This window comes from Globicephala melas, chromosome 12 (assembly GCF_963455315.2).
Source record: "Globicephala melas chromosome 12, mGloMel1.2, whole genome shotgun sequence".
Taxonomy (NCBI): Eukaryota; Metazoa; Chordata; class Mammalia; order Artiodactyla; family Delphinidae; genus Globicephala; species Globicephala melas.
The window spans coordinates 71,158,301-71,179,158 of NC_083325.1; the positions used below are offsets into that span (position 1 = coordinate 71,158,301).

The 20,858-nt window shown below is 55.5% G+C and overlaps 1 protein-coding gene across 3 annotated transcripts in view; it reads left to right on the plus strand.

The window, feature by feature from the left end:
* The window catches only part of ADCY3 (adenylate cyclase 3), an 83,186-nt gene that overhangs the window by 48,230 nt on the left and 14,098 nt on the right, over positions 1 to 20,858 (plus strand). For all 3 annotated transcript variants that reach the window (XM_030858243.2, XM_060309965.1, XM_060309966.1), the window contains 6 exons: positions 11,977 to 12,107; positions 12,499 to 12,610; positions 12,769 to 12,896; positions 14,192 to 14,350; positions 15,120 to 15,297; positions 19,180 to 19,299. In XM_030858243.2, the coding sequence (XP_030714103.1) occupies positions 11,977 to 12,107; positions 12,499 to 12,610; positions 12,769 to 12,896; positions 14,192 to 14,350; positions 15,120 to 15,297; positions 19,180 to 19,299 (828 nt within the window). The remainder of the gene's footprint in view (positions 1 to 11,976; positions 12,108 to 12,498; positions 12,611 to 12,768; positions 12,897 to 14,191; positions 14,351 to 15,119; positions 15,298 to 19,179; positions 19,300 to 20,858) is intronic.

Genomic DNA, 20,858 nt, shown 5'->3' on the forward strand with positions numbered 1-20,858 from the left:
CTATTTGGGAGATCTACTTGAGGAGAATTAGGTGAGTAGTCCCCAGACTACATCTGGCCTGTCAGTTTCTGTTCTGTTTGACCTGCCCAGAGCTTCAAAAATTTCTAATACTTAAAAATTTGGACATTCTATATAAAAACTTGTATTTCTGACTGCCTTGAGAAATGGAAATGTCTGACAACACAGGGTGCAGAGTGAAGCTTGCATTCACATCCGAGCCAGGCCACTTACTTGCACCATGACCTTGAGCCAATTACTTATGCCCTTTGAGCCCCCATTTCTTTGCCCGTGAAATGGGAACAGAATAGGATTGTCAGACTGTCTAAAAGAGAGGATTCATCCCACAAATATTTGAGGCACGCTTCTAAACACTGGGGATACAGGTGTGAACAGAACAGATTCTAGTGGGGGAGACAATCATTAAACAAATGCTATGTTAGGAAGTAGGACAGGCAGTAGAGAAAAACAAAGCAGGGGAAGGAACATAGAGCCTGCCAGAAGTGAAGGGAGGTTGCTGTTTAATATCGTGCGGCCAGAGAAGGCTTTCTGATAAGATGAGATTGGAGCAGAGACCTGAAGGCAGTGAGGGTGTGAGCCATGCAGTGATCAGAGAAATGAGCAGTAAGTGCAAAGACCCTGTGGTATGTTCATAGGATGTCAAGGTGGTCAGTGCAGATGGAGCAGAAGTGAGGGGATGAGAGGTAGGAGGTGAGGCAGAGAGGAGATGGGGGCCAGGTTCTACAGGGCCTCATTAGGACCTTGGCTTTTCCCTTGAGGGAAATGGGAGACATTGGAGGGTTGTAGGTTTTAAATGGATCAGTCTGGCTTATGGTGGAGAAGAGATAGCAGTGGAAGCAGGGAGACCAGTTAGAAGCATTGCAGTAATTTTGGTGAGAGAGGATAATGGCCCAGACCAGGATGGAGATGATGAGGACAGAGGATTCTGGGTATGTTTTGTTTGTTTGTTTGTTTGTTTGTTTGTTTCTGGGTATGTTTTGAAGGCAGAGCCAACAGGACTTACTGCTGGGTAGAACGAGAGATGAGAGAGTGGGAAGTCAATGATGGCTTTAAGGATTTTAGCCTGCAGGTGAGCTGCTGCTTCGGGTCCAAGACGGAAGCAGGTGATGTGTGCTTCCATGGCAGACATAGTAGCAATCTTTTCCACTGATCACAGACGTGACCTCAGCATCCTTCTCAACACAGTGCTCCAAGCAGCTGCTCTCTGTTCCTCCGAGTTGGACTTAATTGCTGCGGTAGTGTTCTAGAGCTGCATAGCCATTTGTGAGTATTTAAATTAAAATTAGTTAAAATTTTAAAATTAAAAGTCAGTTCCTCAGGACTTCCCTGGTGGTCCAGTGGTTAAGACTCTACGCTCCCAATGTAGGGGTCCCAGGTTTGATCCCTGGACAGGAACCTAGATCCTGCATGCCACAACTAAAGATCCTGCACGCTGCAGCTAAAGATCCTATGTGCCAAAACAAAGACCTGGTGCAGCTAAGTAAATAAATAAATAAATACTAAAAAAAAAGAAAAAAGTCAGTTCCTCCATTGCACTGGCCACATTTCATGTGCTCAGTAGCTCCATGTGGCTGGGTCGTGGCTACCGTATTGGAGAGCACAAATTACAGAGCATTTCCGTGACTGCAGAAAGTGCTGTTCTAGAGGGTGACGGCTTGCCTCTTGGGCCATGTCTCCTGGTTGACAGCTCATTAGCTCATCAGACCTCTAAGGAGTGCCCTCTTTGTGCCAGGCTCTCTTGGTGAGGGCTGCAGATGCCACACATGTGGGCTGTCTTTGGGCCCAAAGGGCAGTCTCCTGAGATAGTGGTCACGTTGGCCCACAGTGGCCCATCTCTGGGGACCGCGCAGGAGCCAGGCAGATGACCAGCAGCTGCACTGGCTCAGCATCCCCTCTCCCACTCTAGCAGGGTAAGAGTTCTGGGCTGACCCTGGGTCTGTGTGGTTTCCGGGCTGTTCTCCCGACACTGAGATTGAACGTGGTCCTGCTTCCGTCTTGGAGCCCGTCTACCTGGGAGACTCTGGGCTGCTGGCGTGGAGCCCGTTTTGCAATGGAGGTCTTGTTTAAAGATAGGCGGGTCTTTGAGTTACACGGCCTCTCCCTCCTCTGAACTCTCATGGCCTTTGGCAGAAGACAGCAAAGCACTCCTGTCCTGGGAGACCAGCCAGTCGGCAAGTGACTTGACTGCCCTGCTCATCCAGGCTCTTGGGAGTACTGTTTGCCTCTGAGCTTCACAGCATGTAGCTTGGGGACTTGCCTAGATGACCAGTGATTGTTCTTTGATGACTCTGAGTGACCAAGGTCATGACCATGTCTTTTAGGTGGGGCAGCATGTGTGGGCCCCTGCTCTACAGGGCGGCTGTCTGCTCACATAGAAGCGGCAGCACTGGGGCATCCAGATTTCACGTGATGCGGTCCTGCGTCCTCTCATCAGGGAGAGAGGAGTTGTTTGGGCCCTGACCTCCCTGGGCTAAAGGCCAGGTCCTACCCTGCGTTCCCTTCCTCCTGCTGCCTCCTCTGCTCAGGTGCTCACGCCAGGATGGGCACCTGGGGGGGTCCAGTGACCTTTTGGCTTCTAAGTGGCCTGGAAACTCCAAGAACGTGGACAGATCAGGACCAGAACAGACACGTTTGCAGACAGCTGTGGGTCTGCTCACAGCCTGTTGTGGTGACATGTATATCTGTGTGTGTGTGTGTGTACCCCGTAGGACACACACATTCTTTAAATAGACAGGCGGACTTAACGGGCTTACTTTGTACAGACACTGGACACACACTCACAGACGCACATGCACACGTACCGGCCACCTGGGCACTGTAGGTCTCTCCACTTAAATCTGTCTTCCTCTCTCTGCCCTTTCACAAGGATGTTGTAGAAACTTAGCTTCTCGTCAGCCAAGCTCGTTTATCCAAATCCCTGGTGGCCACCCTGCTGTAATTAACTCCTGAATGTGCCTCATCAGAGTATCAGCTGTAACAACTCGGGGCCCCTCGGAGTGGTGCTGGCCTCCTCCTCTGTCTCAGTCCTGTGGCAGCAGGAAGGCGAGGCCTGGCGTGCTTGATCCGTCCCTTCCCAGAGCCTGGCCGAGACCATGCTGACAGTGCCCCGGCCGGGCTCACAGCTCACCTGAGCAGCTCGGCATGTAACCGTTTTCATATGAGGAGACCGCAGCCCAGGAGGCCGAGCGTCCTGCCCCGGGGCACTGTGGTCTCTTCTCCCAGGGACCAGGATCCCTTGCCCCACCCAGTCTGCTCATCTGCCTGGGGCAGGCCTAGGTCCTTCTCCCCAGGATCTGGGTAGTTTTCTGCTCTACCCATGAAGCCTACTAGAAACTTCTTGTCTCTCTCTGGACCGTGTCTGATTCTTTTCCCAGAGGGCCAGGGCCTTGCCTTCCGTTGCCGTGTGTTTTTAGGATGAGCCTTGAGGGCTGGGGAGAGGCTGCATGAGGCCCTTCACCCCTCCTTCTTTCTCTGTGTGGAGCCGTGTCTCAGCCCCCGAGCCCCTGAGTCCCTGTCCTCTGCTGGTGGTTCCATCCGTGGTTGCCCCCTCCTGCCGCCTTCTCACGCGGTGTCTGGGGACGAGAGGTCGCCACCTCTGGGGCAGCACATTCTTTGTTTGCACTGTTTTGACTTTTAGAGAATTCTCCCTCCGCGGGAAGCAGCAGTCTGTTCCCCGCAGTCTTCCCTCCTGGGGCCTTCAGAGCAAACTCATCCCTTTTCCGCACAACAGCATTCCTCAGACTTTAATCCTCCATGGGGCGGCGGATCCCCCTCTTCTCTGGGCTGATTCCCACCCACCCTCAGGTGACCGGATTCCGGCTCCCTCACCACAGGGTCACCCGCTGACCAAGGCCCAGGAGATCTGTTTCTTTGTTGTGGGGAGGACCCAGAAGCTCCACCGCCTCCTCTTTCGGGACCTTAACTTCTATTAAGGGCCAAGGGTCTTGTGTAGGCATCATTTTATGCTGTGAATTCATTTAAAATCTAATAGCATCTCAAATGGCCAGACTTTTCCCCCAGGGTTGATACACTGTGTCCCGCCCCCGTCCTGTCGTCTGGCAGTTGGTTTTGGGGACTCAAGTAGAGGTTATTACATTTACCCCTTTTGAAGTTGACCCTCTCTACATTTTAGCAGATTGCTCTGGGGTAAAGTCCATATTAACCAGTTGTCCTAGTGACATGCCATCCACACACTTTATAGATACGTGGTCTGTATCTTCTCAAGTGTTTCTCCTGGAAAAATGTCCACTTTGAACAAAGAAAGAGATCCTTAAGAGAGAACCCATTTTACACATGAGCAACCAAGGCCGAAGGGGCAAAGTGTATGCCCCAGGTCGCAGGGGCCTTAGCGGCCCGACCCCAGCTCAGTGATTTTTTTGCTCTGCCCCCCAAAGCTACTCCCCTTCCTTCTGACAAGATTTTTAAATCTTTGCAATGCTTTGTCTCTTCAGCAAAGTCTGCTTTGGAGTTAGTCATTATTATCTCCACGTCTGTCTCTTCAGCCTCCAACTTCCATTCCTTCTTTCGGTCCAGACCATCAGATTTTAAAAGTAGCTTCAAGGTAAGGAAATGTCATTTTCCCACAGTCCAGTTTTCTGGCAAACTTCCACTGTGTCCCTTAAAGTCATGGTCCAAGAGTGAAACAAGCACATGCCAGAACTTCAGGGCACCACAAGCCTGAAAAGGCAGAGTCCTGAAAAAAGTGCCCTCCGTGCTCACGTCATTTTTATAAAGGAGAGATGACAGGAAGGGGCCTGGAGTTGATCATAAGAATTCACACGATAATGAATGCTGAGCGTTAGAATTCGAAATACTGGGAGTTTTAAAGAGGTGAGGGGGGTGACAGTTCCAATTCAGTTTTGAAAATATTACAAAACAACTAATTTAAAAAATAAAAAAGGGTTAAGGGAGAAGAAAAACTAAATGAAAAGATTATCCAAATTATTGAGCATCCTCCCCCTGCCCACTATATTAGTTCCTGATAAGCTTTGATCACATCCTCCTCTTTACTCGCAGTTCTCTGAGACTGTGGTCATCAGTGGGTTTTGGCTTTCCTGGAGGAGCCTGGGTGAGTGTTGGACCTCTGCATCTTTGACCGTATGAGTCCAAGTTTCTGGAGGTGTGTTGCCATTTCCACCTTGACACGAATCACACTGCTGTCCTATCCTCTGGGTTTCAAGTGTTCTGCTTCTTTCTTTCCTTTTTTTTTTTTAGTATCTTCCTTCTTTTTAATATTTTATTTTATTTTATTTTTTTTGGCTGTGTCAGGTCTTAGTTGAGGCATGCAGGGTCTTCATTGAGGCATGTGGGATCTTTTGTGGTGCATGGGCTTCTCTCTAGTTGTGGCATGTGGGTTTTCTCTCTCTAGTTGTGGTGCATGGGGTCCAGAGCGCGTGGGCTCTGTAGTTGCGGCACGCAGGCTCTCTCATTGAGGTGCGTGAGCTTAGTAGTTGTGGCACGTGGGCTTAGTCCCCCCGTAGCATGTGGGATCTTAGTTCCCTGACCAGGGATCGAACCCGCATCCCCTGCCTTGGAAGGAGGATTCTTTACCACTGGACCAGCAGGGAAGTCCCCATTCTGCTTCTTTCTAATCCACGTCCCGGTTGAGGTTTTTGCCTGCTGCTCGGACATGGCCTTGGAGGTGGGGGTCTCCAGCAGTGACCTTGGCAGCAGGATCTCTCTCTGGGTGTACCGATCAGCTCCTCTCCACTACAGGACCATGACTTTGCCTTTCCCCTTGCTTTCCTTTCCTTCAGATCCTTCTCAAATGCTCATAAAATGGTGCTTCCAAACTTCAGTGTGGTCACCAGTCACCTGAGGATCCTTGGGCCTTGCTGGGTGAGCCCCAGGTGATGCTGAGACTTCCCCTCTGCAGGCCAGACTTGGGGTCATGAGGCCTTGGTCCCGTGGGATGGGCTCCGCTGTACCACGGGACCTCCCAGCGCCTAGACGTCCAGGGACTCATCAGAAGTTTCTGCTCCTCCAGTAGCAGCGTCGAGTGATGCCGAGGTTCGCACGGAACCACGCACCTCTGGGCCCTTTGCGGTCAGTCCAGTGGCAGCTCACTGGACCGTAGGGGAGACCTGGTGGCACCCCCGTCTAGGTGAGCCCCTCTGGAGCTGCCGCAGTTGGCTTCTCTTGCAGCTTTGGGGTGACCCAGCATCTCAGGGCCCTCACGGTTGGTCACGTCCAGAACCCACTGTCAGTCACTGAGGCAGAGTTCTCAGCATCGGCCCCCTTCTCCTCCTCCCCTCGGCCTGTGGGGAAAGGGTGGTGGGCTCAGGGCAGTCTCCTGGCCTGCCCAGCACTGAGCCCAGGCCTCCCCTGCGTCCGCCCCAGCAGCACCCTCCCCCTCCTTCTCTGCTGAGCATCAGGAAGAGTCCCAGCAGCGGCCCTGGCCTGGCCTGCTCTCCCCGGTGCCCCGCTGTGGTCTGGTGGGCCTGGGCCAGCACGCTGAGGCACCCACAGAGGACCCGCCGCCCCACACAACAGCACAGGGACGGGGCTCAGCCCCAGGGGAGCCGTGTTGTCAGGTCTTTACTAGATAAGATTTGGGCACTTCTGTTTCTTCACATTCATAGCAGAACAACGTCCGGTGCAGGTGAGAGAGTTAGAGTGTGAAAAGTACGTCTTTTGGTGGAGAAAAACCCACCAGTTCCATCGGTCAGGGAGCCCTGGGTCCACGTTCCGGGTCTGCCACTATGGCTGAGGAACCGGGACAATCTACCTAACCCTCCACACCTCGATTTGGGCGCCTGCAAGGTGGAGGCAATATGACGTGTTCGTGAAAATACTGGGTAGGTGAGAACGTTTTAGGGAAGAAGAGGGACGGTCTTGATACTGGTCGTTAGTGTCCACGTGCCTGGCGACTTGCTGTGCTTCTGAGAACTGCAGAAAGAAGCCAGCCCAGGGCGCCGGTTCTATCGCGTGGCTCCCTAAGAGAGGGCCGCTGCCTCCTTCCCGTTTCACCGGGGGCTGTGGTCTCCTGCTTGCTTCGCACCTGACCGTCAGCCTCCTTTCTCAGGTTAGAGCCAAGCAGATGTGGGAGTCTGGAGGCAGCTCAGTGGCCTTGCAGGGACGGTCCATTTCTAAGAAAGCTGGTAGTTACAGACAAGCTGGGGTCAGGGTCACAGCTGGAGGCAACAGGAAGTTTTGTGTTTATTTCCAGTTTAAAACATACTTTAAAAAAAGAAGCAGCAGCAGTATAACAACCATATAGCAATTTTGAAAAGCATGTAAGGTTTTCTGTTAATTCCGTCTCTCACATTGTTACCCTTTTCTCTCTTGCATTTATCCTTCTGCCATTATTTCGATGCATGTGCATCCGGCGTCACCTTCACAGAATACAATTTCATGTCTTGCTTTTCTCTCTCATCATTTTCTTGTAACAGTTTTCACCAATATCATTTTTAAGGTTGCATAATCTTCCATCCAGAGGATGTGTCACAGTCTAATTAGCCATTTTCTGGGCATTTGGGCTGCTTATAGTTTTTTCCACAAGTGTAAGTGATGCTGCATTAAAGTTCTTACACATAAATCTTCTTATTTCTTCTGGATTATTTCTGTTGGATAAATTCCCAGAAGAGCCATTAATGGGTCAGAGGCTTAGAACATTCTTATGACTCCCAAAACATATAGCAACTGCTATGTTAGCGAGAGCAGGCTCTGCCTGTCTGCTGGGGAGACCAAGACACATCCCCCAGCTCTGGGCCCCGAGGATGCCCTGGGTGGCTCCTGTCCTGTCCACCCCTGTGCCCTCTGTGGGACCCGCCAGGCAAGTGCACTTGGATCCCAGCCTCCTTCCTTCTTCAAGGACGTGGATGAGGGAGGTTGGGGTCTTCAGCCCAACTCTGAGGATGGATGTTAAGGATCCTCTGTGTGTGTGTGAGGATTTTTCTAGAAGATCCATCATTAGCATCATACACTCTTAAAAGAGACCAGGATCCGGGAATGAGTTGAGGATCTCTGAAATGTAAGGGCAAACAAGGTCAGCATCAGTAGAGACACTGGTATGAAGTGGGTGTAGGTAAGGAAGGGGATGAGCACACCTGGGCAGGGGCCGGGGGCTCTGCAGAGGTGGCAGGTGGGTGAGGAGGGGCCGTTCCAGAGAGAGGGACGCCAGAGCAGAGAAAAGCAAATAGTCCTGCTTGTCTACCCAGGAGGGGCCACCGAGGAAATCAGGGGGAGCTGGGGCCAGGAAGGCAGGTGGGTGTCACGGGGAGGAGGCCTCAGTGCCGCGGAGAAGCACGCGGGTGGGGAGCCATCCATGGGTGTGAAGTTCAGAAGTGGAAGGTGGCGGGGGAGGGGAGCAGAGCCTGGCTGTCACCAAGGTCCTGGGGTTGCGACGTGGGCCCGGCCCCTCCTTCGCTGCCCACTCGGCCACTTTCTTGCCCCTGCCCTCCACCTACTAGAATGTTCTTTCCTGTCCAGTCCTGTGGCAGCTGCCTGTTGCATTTTTTTCTCATCTGACAAATTGTTCTTTTTTCTGTGTACGCCTACTTCTTATTTAAGACTCGTCTTATCAGAGTGACTTAAGGTGGACTCTGCCTGCTAACCTTTTGAGGTTGACCATAGGGTTTCCGTACACCCCACAGGTCAATTGGTAGCCTTCATTTACAACCACAGCTGCTTTCTTGTTATTTGAAAATTTGACATTTAAGGGTTATCTGCTTTCAGAACTCGTCTATTCTCTCTTTTTTTAAAAAAACATTTATTTATTTGGCTGCGCCAGGTCTTAGTTACGACTTGCAGGCTTTTTAGTTGCGGCTTGCCAGCTTCTTAGTTGCGGCACCCGGGCTCCTTAGTTGTGGCATGCATGCGGGATCTAGTTCCCTGACCAGGAATCAGTCGGGCCCCCTGCATTGGGAGTGCGGAGTCTTAACTACTGGACTATCAGGGAAGTCCCAGAACTCATCTCTTCTCCTGCAAAAAGTTACAGAATCACGTGATGCAAAAAGTGAAAATCCCCCACGTGGCACCCCCAGAGATAAGCTCATGGCCTCCGCGCTCTGTGGACCTCCAAGGCACCTGGGTTCTGGGTGTCAGGGCTGCCCTGCTTTGTGCTTCCGCTGCTGCCTTTATCCTGCCCTTGTTGACAGTACTGGAGCCCAGGCCGTGCTAGGATAGGGCAGTGCGGGTTGCCTCCGGGGAGGCCCATTTTGTTTCCAGGGAAATTGGGCCACGGGCACCTCACAGGGTTGGATTGCATTCTGATGTCCCCAAGGTTCCCAGGGAGCCGAATGGCTTTTCTGGGAGGACAGAGTTCTGTGGAAGAGCCTGAGGGGGGCGTGGGAAAGGCCTGCCTGTGGCGGGGGTGGCTGCTGAGACAGGCCCCGCCGCGCTGTGACTTTCCTGCTCCTCGGCGTCCCGTGGCCCCCCTCTGCTCTTCCCAGCCTGGCAGGCCCTGCCCACGCCCCTCACGTGTCTGCCTCTTCCCTGCGTTGGCACGTATCCCGCATGCACGTTGAGGGGAGAAAGGCTGAGATGCGCGTGGAAGGCAGGATCCCTCTTGGTGTCCCCTTATCATCCTGTCTGGACCAGACAGAGCTCACAGGGCCTGGCCGAGGGACCAAAACGTTTCCTGCTGACCCTGACGTCCCTCTGGAGCTCTTCATCGATAATCTATGGCCAGCTTGGAAGCCCCAGGGGACCTTTAGACCTTGTCTTTCTGAGACACCTTCTGTCTCAGTGCCTCAGTGACACTTCACATCAAGTGACACGAGAACAGCTAACGTACATGGAGCACTTGCCACGCGTGGACACCGTTTTAAGTGCTTTATGGTAACGAGTCGCTCAGCCCTCCTGTTTTACGGGCGAGGACACCAGGGCACGGGGAAGTTTAATGATGGCCTGGTATCGCGCGGCGAGTGTCAGGGCTCGGGTCTGAGCCAGGCGATCGGACCCTGTCCCTGCCAGCCTGGCACGGGCAGGGCCGCAAGTGGGGTGGGCTGGGACCCCTGGGATTCCTGCCCCAGCCCTCACTGCTGCCCCTCAGCCCCGTCTCCTTCTCCCGCTCAGGACCCCAGCAGCTCTCTCCACAGGCCACCCTCGAGAGCAGGCAGGGCCTCGTGTTTCTGGCTTTTCTTGAAAATCCTCCCGGAGGCTCGTCTTCTTCCCAAGCTGAGAGCTTTGCCAGGGCAGCGGCTTTGCCCCCTGCTCTGCTTGGGCTGCAGGGCCCCCAGAGGCTCGGTTGCTGCTTCCCGGGCTCGGGTGGAGCCAGGCAGGGCGCACTGGGGTCATTTTGGCTTCTCATTCCTGAGCTGTAATGGTGCCACCCGCGAGGTTCTTAACAGTGGAAGAGACATTGCTGTGGAAATGGGAGGGTAACAGGAATAACTACTGTCCGTGCTTCAGGCTAGAGCCAGCGTCAGGCATGCTGAGCAGAGGGGCCACCTTGTTACAGTGGTATTCACCGCAAGAAAGAGGATTGGTTCTCCCTGTGAGAACAGAGATAGGGCACAGGGACCTACCTCCCTGTGTGATGGCGAGCAGGTGGGGGCTCCTGGCCTGCAGACCTTCCTAGGAGGAGGAGGGAGGGGCCACGCCTACAGCTGAGCCGTCTTCTCCAGGGGAGCTGAGGCCCCAGTCCTCTGGCTCAGTGGGGACAGAGGCCCAGGGACGACGCCAGACTCTTGGGGGCCTCTTGGCCACGTCCACCAGAGGAGAGGAGTCGACCTCTACACCTCAGGCTCCTACCCCAGAGCAGGTGTGTCTGAAAGGCAGGTAGAGCTGGGTTTTCTGGCCTCAGGGCCCACTGAGTCCAGGCCCGTGGCGGAGGTGTGTCCCCGCTCCTGTACCGCTGGGCTGGCATCACTGCCGAGGCCTGGGACCTGCAGCCTGAGTTTCACTGTGGCCCCTGACCCCTGGTCAGACCCCAGGTGCTGAGGACACGGGTCTTAGTTTTCTGGCCACCCCTCCTGCCCCAGGTAGCTCCTGGCCCTAGGTCACTGGACACAGCACTCCCGGATCCGCGCGCCCCACCCGTCCCCTCCTCCCCTTTCAGCGGCTGACCCTGCAGCACGGGCCTGGTCACCCGGAACTGCTCCACCCCGGGGTCCAAGGCTGCGACCTCCAGCCACATCTCTTGTTCCCCCAGCCCCCTCTGCCTCCTTCTGCACCCACACTTCTCCCAGGCTGACCTCACTTCCCGCTGCCTCATCCCACGGGCCTCGGTTTAGTCGCCTCCCCGCCATTAGCGCGGTTCTCTTGCTCCCTTGCCGTTTCCATCCTGCAGACCTGCACCTGAGGTTCTCCCTCAGCCTCTCCCACCGTCCTCCAGCGGGCACCACCGTCACCTCCCTCCCCTCCCGGGGGCACAGGGCGGTTCCTTCCCGACAAGTTGCCGCTGCCTGCGTTTCCCCCTCCTCTGACCCACCCTCCAGCACCCCCGCCGTCACTTGTCTCCTCTCTCCTGTTCTGCTGCTGGGTCTGACCCACGGCTTCTGAGCCGCCAAGCATCTGCCTGCAGGGCGTCCCTGCACGGGGCCCTCCAAGGCACCTCCTGGACTCACTCGTCTTTGTAGCCTGGCGCCTGGCGTGGTACCTGGCACGTCGTAGGTCTCCAGTCACATTGAATCTGGATTCTCGAGTGATGGCCCTGTGCACCGTGGGGTGGGCCACACAGAAGCCCTGCCCTCAAGGGCACACGTAGGCACTGTCACCCTTCCTGTGGTATTGGGGGTGCCTTGGAGGCACAGAGCCAAGCCTGGGGTTCTTCACGGGTTTCTGAGCTCTGTCCGCGCTCTGAAGGTGCTCAGGTCACGGTGCTGAGTCTGCTCAGGGCAGGAGGCGGCCTGTCCTGGGCCTCCGGCTGCTTCCCAGTGAGGGGTGTGCACCGCAAGGTCTCTGCGGAGGGTCGCCTGGCTCCTGGCTGACACCTGTCACCAGGATAAGGGCGTTTCTTCTCAGAGTGTCCGCGCCTGCCCCTGCCCTCCCCACTCAGTGTCTCCTCCCCCACAGGAGAACCTTATGCTTTCCATCCTGCCCAAGCACGTGGCAGACGAGATGCTGAAGGACATGAAGAAGGACGAGAGCCAGAAGGACCAGCAGCAGTTCAACACCATGTACATGTACCGCCACGAGAATGTCAGGTGCGCCGGCTGCAGGCCTGGGCTCCGAGCGCAGGCCGGGGGCTTTGGGGGGGTCGGCGGAGCACTGCGGGGTTCGAGAGTCTTCCCGGGCCCTGGAAACACGGCCACCCCACAGTGTGAGCCTCAGCCCCCGCAGGGGCCGCCTTGCTGCCAGGTGTTGGGGCCGAGACGGGTCCCGTGGTCCAGGCCCGTCATTGTACAGACGCCACCCGCGAGATAAGCTAAACGCCGGAGCCCTGAGTGCGCCCGGCACGTGCCAGGGTCTCACCACTTCGGGGCTCGAGCGGGGACCTGGCCGCCTGCGGGCTGGAGCGGGAGCTGGCGGTGGGCAGCGTGGAGCCCGGCACGCCGCCTGGGTCCTCACCACCGGGGCCTGCCTCCCCCTCCGCAGCATCCTCTTTGCCGACATCGTGGGCTTCACCCAGCTGTCTTCAGCCTGCAGCGCCCAGGAGCTCGTGAAGCTCCTCAACGAGCTCTTCGCCCGCTTCGACAAGCTGGCGGCCGTAAGTGCCCTGACCCTCGCCCAGCCCTCCGGGGAGGGGTGGGGGGCGCCTTCCCCTCCTCCTCCGGCTCCCAGGACTTCCGCCCACCCATCCGTCCTCTGCTTTCTTTGCCCCTCACCCCCCCTTGCCGAGGAGGGACTCAGGACCTGCCCTTTCAGAAATACCACCAGCTGCGGATTAAGATTCTGGGCGACTGTTACTACTGCATCTGTGGGCTGCCTGACTACCGGGAGGACCACGCCGTCTGCTCCATCCTCATGGGGCTCGCCATGGTGGAGGCCATCTCGTAAGTGGGGGGAGCGTGGGTCCCGGCTCCGGCACCAGCACGCCTGCCGCGCTGCTCTGTCTCGGTGGGCCCTGTGCGTCCCGAGGCCCCGAGCCGGGCTCGTCAGGGGATGAGGCGGGTGCGGCATGGTCAGTCCCAGGCTCTGGGAAGTCGGGCTAGGCTTACCTTCCTCACCGCTGAGGGAAACTGCAGCCTCCAAGGGATCCTTTCTAGCTTTAGTCCACGCTAGTTTTTTCTGCTGGAAGGTGCAGTCATCATGAAATTCTGCCACCTTCCATTTGCTTTCTTTTCCTCCCAAGTGTCCCCCCCCATCTCTTCTCTCCGTGTTTTCTCATCATGACCCCCCAGGACAGATAGGCTCAGAGATCTCCATGCCCATCTCTTGGATCAGGAAGCCCGAGTACAGCAGTAAAGTGACTGTTGAGGTCACGAGGTGTTTGGGCAGCAGAGATGGGACTGGAACCCTGGCTTCTGAGCTCCGGCCAAGGCTCCTGCCTGCACCACTGTGAGCCTCTAGGGTGGTGAACTCTGCCTCCCTGGCTCTTCCCCACTGCTGTCACTGCGCCTGTGGGCTTGGAGGTCCCTGGGGGGGGGGGGGGTTGCTCCCTGCCGTGGACTCAAGGCCTCTGGTGGGCCCTGGGTGGTATCAGCCCCCACAGGCCCCTTGCTGAGTCCAGGAGTTGGGCGTGTGCTTCCCCACCGTCTCCAAGGGGGTGGTTTTGCATTTTTACTGTCTTCCAGGGTAAAGCCCCTCTAGGATTGGCTGGAAAGAAGCAGATGCTGCCTTTCCCCTGGGGCCATAGTTCAGGATTTAGAGACTCTTACCTCTACTCCCATCACTGTTGGGCAAAGTGCTGAAATTCGTGTTTGTCTCCTCCTGGAGATCTCAAGCAAGGAGCTCTTCCCCTCTGCACACACAGCACGTAGTGCAGGGGCTGGCACACAGTAGGCGCTCAGTGCAGGTCAGCTGCACAAATGAGTAAACGGATGGCTGGGAGAGGACAGCTGGAGGTCCCCCAGGGGCAGAGGGTCTCTGCTGTTTCCTGCCCCTCCATCCCCACCCCGAGTCACACTGGCCTGTGGTTGCTGAGTCTGGCCTTGGCCACTGCCTGCTGTAGCCCCAGCTGTGGGTGGCTCAGATGTGGGCACAAAGCAGTGGGGGCAGCCTGTAGGCCCTGTAGCCTGGAGGGGAGGGAGGCTGTGCAGAATGCCTCCCACTGGGGGGCTGGGGAGGGGGCTGGCCACCTGGCTGTGGGCAGGCCTGACCCCTCCTCCTTTCTGTGTGTACCTGGCAGGTATGTACGGGAGAAGACGAAGACTGGAGTGGACATGCGAGTCGGGGTGCACACAGGCACCGTGCTGGGGGGTGTCCTGGGCCAGAAGCGCTGGCAGTACGACGTGTGGTCCACAGATGTCACCGTGGCCAACAAGATGGAGGCCGGCGGCATCCCCGGGTGAGCGTGTGTTCCTTCCCGGGGCCAGGGGAGGGGACCGTCCCATCCATCTCAGGGTTGTGGCCCAGACGAGGGATAGGGGGCCTCGAGGAAGCAGCCCTTCGCACCCAGGAGCAGTGTTCTTCTTCCAGCGCCTGCCTCCTGGGCCTTTCCTGCCCGGGGCTCTGCAGGAGTCTGTCCTCCTGCCCCATTTACCCTCTGCGGGGCCTCGGGGCTCTGAGGTCAGGGCTGGACTCCTTCCGTGCGCAGGTCACCCCGAAGGGCACTGTTACAGCGAGAGTCTCCTAACAGGCTCTAAGGCACCTGCACATCTTTCCTGAGTTCTTTACAGACTCGGCCAGTCAGGTGGGGCAGGCTCCACCCTCAGGGTGGACCAAGGATGCGGTGAAACCCTCCCCGCCTGGGTCAGGGGGCTTCTCTCGGAGGCAGTGACAGTTCTCTCCCTGGTGGTGACTCCCCAGAAACGGGCTATTACCCCCTGACAGCAGGTGTTGCAGCGGAGAATCACACCAGGTGGATGATAACCAGGCCTTCCGACCTTAGTGTTCAGAGCAGACTTCAAATCCCTCATCTCATTTGATACCCTCAGCAGCCTGAGGACAAACTGTCTCATGGATTGAAGCTGAGGCTCAGAGAAGGGGAGGTGCCGGGCTGCCTACGCAGCCACTTAGCGCCAGGACTTGCCCATCACCGCTCCGCCTCTGTCCCCGGGGGTAGGGTGGGGGCTGCCACGGGGCCTGTGCTCAGGGCCCCTCTCGCCGGAACCCAGGCGTGTGCACATCTCCCAGAGCACCATGGACTGCCTGAAAGGCGAGTTTGACGTGGAGCCAGGCGATGGGGGCAGCCGCTGTGATTACCTGGATGAGAAGGGCATCGAAACCTACCTCATCATTGCGTCCAAGCCAGAGGTGAAGAGGACAGCTGCCCAAAATGGCCTCAGCGGCTCGGTGAGTCCTCCACCCACCCCCTGGGCCGGCGGGGAGGGAAAGGCAGGGATTGGAGGTGAGACTGTAGAAGAGTTGGCAGGACTGTGAGAGGTCCCGCTAGCTGCTGAGTGTTGGAGCAAAGGGTAGTACGAGGTGAATGTTTCGTGCCCGGTGTGAAGTCTGAGCTACAGTGAATGCTCTAAAGAACTCAGGAAAGTAGGGAGCTGTCCTGCAGAGAATTAGGAAATGCCACGGCGGAAAGTGGAGCCCCATGAAATGAGACTTGGCCTGGTCGCAAAATTATCGAGTCCTCATATTTTAAGAGTGCTAGGGGACTTCCCTGGTGGCGCAGTGGTTAAGAATCCGCCTGCCAGTGCAGGGGACATGGGTTCGAGCCCTGGTCCGGGAAGATCCCATACACCGCGGAGCAACTAAGCCCGCGAGCCACAACTACTGAGCCCGCGGGCCACAACTACTGAAGTCCGCGCGCCTAGAGCCCACGCTCTGCAACAAGAGAAGCCACCACAACAAGAAGCCCGCGTACCGCAACGAAGAGTAGCCCCCGCTCGCCACAACTAGAGAAAGCCTGTGTGGAGCAACGAAGACCCAACGCAGCCAAAAATAAATAAATAAATTTATTCTTTAAAAAAAGAGTGCTACATGCACAACTTCAGTATGTTCACTGGAACAAATGAACAGTGCATCTTCTAAGCTGTTCTACAAGATGGTGATCAACAACAATTTGAGAAATCAGCTACCTTTGTGAAGTGACAGAACATTTACCATTTCTGGCAAAAAACGTTTTTAGTACATTTAAAAATGCTGTTCCTTTAAAAAAATTACCCACAAATTTGGTTGTACTGGTGACCACCTTGAAGTCATAGGGCAGCAGTCAAACGTATCTTTGTGACAACCACACGCATTCCTGTTCGTTCTGATCTTGCATTTTCTCATTTTATTTAATCAACCCTTGCATGGTGCGTCATTTGACTCAGGAGTTGTTCTTGGCACCTGACACCCCCGGGAGGGTTACGGATGGGGCCCTGGCAGCAGTGTCTTTACGAAGCTGGTGTGCAGGAGTCATTATTCAGTTTTCCAATTAGAGAAAAGTGGAGTTCGTGGACGTGTAGCTTAAAATACTAGCACAGAGGCTCTGGGTGAGTAGGAGTGGGGCCGGGCTGTGGGCCGTTGAGCCCCGTGGCCTGGGTGCTGCCACACAGGACAGGAGCACAGGCGACAGCTTCCAATGAACGGGAGTTAGACTTCTTCGTAAATGCTCCATCAGACAAACGAGGGGGCCCATTTCTCATGGAAACCTGGGCGCTGTTCCCTTCAAAACTAATTTTCCTGACGTTTTGGGGCAATCCGGGTTTTTAGTGTGTTGTAAAGTTGACTTTTAACTGTTTCTTAGTGCCCCTACCTAAAAAACGTAGATGTCGCAAAGTGGAAAAGCTGGGTTAAAGGTTCTGTACGTTGAAAGTTTAACCCATGTGCCTGCTACTTACCTCCTGCCACCCTGCCTGTGCCCGTGCTGACTCTTTCCTCACTTTTTTTCTTCGTTCAGTTGAAAGATGAACCCACAGTATCTTATTGTTTGAATCGCGTTTCTTTAGTTATTAGTAAGACTGGACACTTGTAACATGGTTGTCAGTCTGGTGATTTTCTTCTGTGAATTGCATATTCATATCTAAGCTTTGAGGGCTTTTTCCGCCTCTGGTTTGTAGACGCTTTTTGTTTGTTAGAGAGCTGAACCTTCTGTCCTACTGTGCTCATCAGCTGTGTATCAAGCATCCGCTTCGTGCCCAGCACTGTGACGCATCTGTCTCGGGGAGCTTAGAAGTTGAGCTGCTGTAGATTATACCAGTCGTCTTCCCTATAAGGCGCTGCAGCAACTGTCAGCCCCCAGTGTGAGTTAAGTGAACAACTTAACGCCATTATCATAAGCCCATGTGATTAGCTCAGTAATTGTTTAAGATGTCTCCAACTCAAGATGTGCTCTGAGAAGGCCATGTCAGCAAATCACCAAACCTGCTCAGCAGTCAGTCAGAAGTAGTCAAGGGCAGAGATAAACGCGTGAATGATGTGTGAGTGATAATGGGAAGCAGTAGGGAAAGTGGTGACGGCGGCTTCCCTGGGCCTCATAGGAGCAAATACCATTCCATCTGCAGAAGCCTCTCCCCGGGGTTTAGCTGAACAAAGTGAGAAGGAGGAGAGTGTGAGGGGAATTGTCACAGTGGATCCTTTCCAAAGTGTTAAAAAGACACCTCCTATCTATACTGACCTTGCTGTTAGTCTCATTCAGTTGTTTTTTGTTTGTTTGTTTTATTTTTTTGCGGTACGCGGGCCTCTCACTGTTGTGGCCTCTCCCGTTGTGGAGCACAGGCTCCGGACGTGCAGGCTCAGCGGCCATGGCTCACGGGCCCAGCCACTCCGCGGCATGTGGGATCTTCCCAGACCGGGGCACAAACCCGTGTCCCCTGCATCGGCAGGTGGACTCTCAGCCATTGCGCCACCCGGGAAGCCCTCATTCAGTTGTTTTAAATGCCATCTCCGACAACTCCCAAATTGAGATCTCAGCCCCAACCGGCATCCCTGCACTAAACTTGCAGCCACGTGTGCATCTCCATCTGTGTATATAACAGTCCAAAGCTGAGCTCCTGATCTCTCTACCCTAAAACCCGCTCTTCCTCAGTCTTCCCCGTCTCAATCAGTGGCAACTCTGTTCTTTTCACTGCTCAGCCCCAAACCTTTGGAGACATCCTGACCCCCCTCTACAATCCATGAGCCCCTCCCTGCAAGCTATAGCTCTCGCCCCACTCTCCTCACACCCTGGCAACCGCCGTCTCGTCCGAGCCATCTCATGCCTGGGTCAGCGCAGTGGTCTCCCAGTCTGTCGCCCTGCTCTGCCCCCCCTCCACGTCTCCACACAGCAGCCAGAGTGATCCTGCTGGGGTGTTAGGTGAAATCATGTCACACACACATACCCCCCCCCACCCCGCACTGCCCGCTCCACACCCTCCTTCAGTCCCCATCTCAGAGGAAGAGCCAAAGTCCCCTGAGGTCAGGAACCCCATCCAGCAGGTCCTCACCGCCCCGCCCCTTTCACTCACTGGCCTTGGGCAGCGCCGCCCTCCTGGCTGCTGCTCAGACACTCCGGGCCTCCAGCCCGCTCCGGGCTTCCGCCTGCTGGAACCCGTCCTTGAGAGCCGCGTGATGTGCTCCGGGTCTTCATGGAAATGTCATCTTCATGGTGACACCTCCCCCACTCCCCTTACCGTCACTCCCCAGCAATCCCTGTGTCCCTTGCCTACACCTCTCCAGATCACTGCTCTCTGACCTTCTGTAATCATTTACTGCTTTACTTCGCTGATGTCCGGCCGTCCTCACTAGAAGGTGGGCTCTGAGGTTAGAACATTCTGTGTCCCCAGGAGTTACAACAGTTCCTGTCACACAGTAGGTACCCAGTAACTACTTGGTAAATGAATGAATGAGCTGTTTTCCTGTATAGAGCAGTATTTTTCCTTGACAGAGTAAATTAAATGATCATTGGGGAAATTGGTTTATGGAATTTATTCAGACTTTTGGAAGGCATTTGACAGGGCTCGACCCCAGAAAAGATCTCTGTGAATCACTGTGTCACTGAGTTACTGTTTTAAAAATAGGAGTTGGAACAATAGGGTCTTTCTCTGCTTAGAAAAGTTGTAATACTAGAAATGGATACTAGAAAATTATAGCGTTTTAAAATTGATGGTCTAGAGAAGGAACTGAATAGTGAGATTTCCAAGGTTACAAGGTCTCTGAACTCTGGTGGGAAGATTCCAGACTGAGAGCAGCCCAACCCCACGCTGGGTGGGCATCTGGCAGTGCCTGGGGGCTCCTGACGACCACTCCCTTCTGCTGCAGGCTCTGCTGAACGGAGCGCCACCTTCCTCAAAGCCCGGCTCCCCTGCCCTCATTGAGACCAAGGAGCCCAACGGGAGCATCCACACCAGCGGCTCCACGTCCGAGGAGCCAGATGCCCAGGTACGTGCGGGGCGAGGCCCGGGATGGCCTGGCCCCTAGCCTGGCCTCTGTCTTCGGTGGCTGTGTAACCTTGGGCTGGTCACCGCCCCGCCCCCTGACCTCACTGTCTCCTCGTCAGTTACATGGGGTGGAGGTGGCTGAGGTCAGAAGAGGTGCTCACTTCCGAGGCCTTGTCTGGCTCCCGTGTCCCAGAATCCTAGAGATCTGAGGGCAGTGAGGACCCCCACGGAAATTTCTCTAGGATCCAGAGCTGTTTCAGAAGTGACACTAGAGGGCTGGGCTCACCTCTCTGGCTAGGTCCAAACCCCACAAGTCCTGTGCACGGATGAGGGGTTTCCAAAGGAATGAACAGGATGCCCCCTGAGGATGGGGTGCACCTTGGGAGAGCGTCCAGGATCCATCCACTACTAAAGAGCTTCCTGAGTCTATCCACGGACAGAGGCCAGTGCTGAGACGGGTCTCGGCCTCGCGGAGGCTGCCGTGAGCTGGTCGGCCACACCGCTGGTCTCGCTGCAGGGGAGACAGAACTGCCCCGTGCCTGTAGATCACGTGCTGGAAGACAAGGGTAACCCGAGGGCTGAAGATGAACTGGGTTTTCCATGAGCACCACAGCACTCGGTAACTTCCCTATTGTGAGTTTCTTGATGGAAAGTGTTAATACAGACTCAGTGTAACTCACTAACAAGAAGGACGCAGAGGCTTAGCAGCCGGAGGTTTTCTTTCCTCACAATTAGCCAGTGTCGCGCTGCTCCCGACACGCTTCAGGGACAGAGGTTCCTGGTGCTGGAACGGAACGTCCACATCATGTTACAGAGAAGAAAATTGGGGCCGGGGGGACATGGATTACACGGGGTCAGACTCAACCAGCAGCACGCCTGAGCTTAAGCCCAGGGTATCTGGATTCCGGCTTCCAGACACACGCTTAGACCCGTGCAGACAGCGCTGACCAGCCCGTTCCCGGTTGTTATTTGGGCTGATGGCTGTGTAACCATAGTCTGGATTCGTGTGTTTGGAGCGGAGGCTTTTCCTTCGTGACCAGGAATAAAAATGGTAGCGGGTACCCCAGTCCTACCACCCCACTAGCAATAAGGATGTTATTTTCTCTCCGTAGCTTTCCCCCTCAGGTCTTCCTCCCCCAAATGAGCCGGATCTGAGCTCCTTTAAGAGCGCCCTTAAGCGTAGGGTGGGGGGTCTTCTACGTCCCCAAGGATGCCAAAGGGTATGGCTGTGTGACACCCCCATCCTCGTAGCAGGAGGTGCCAGGACCCCGCTGACCCAGCAGCAGCCTCAAACTCCAGGTCTCCCACTCGGGCGCCCGGTGGCTGCTCCCCACGCCGCCATTAGTGGGCGATCACTGCAGAGCTTCTGTTAGGGGCCCCAGGGCCTGGGACCTGGAGTCCCAGGGAAACCAGGAAGGACTGTGGCTTTTGGGTTCACACCCAAGCAGCACGGAGCCACGTGACAGCACAGGGAAGACTTTTCCCGAGAAATGATCTTGAGACTCAAGGGGCTGGTGCTCGTGTGATCCCTTTAGTTCCCCTTCCCCCCAACACCACCCT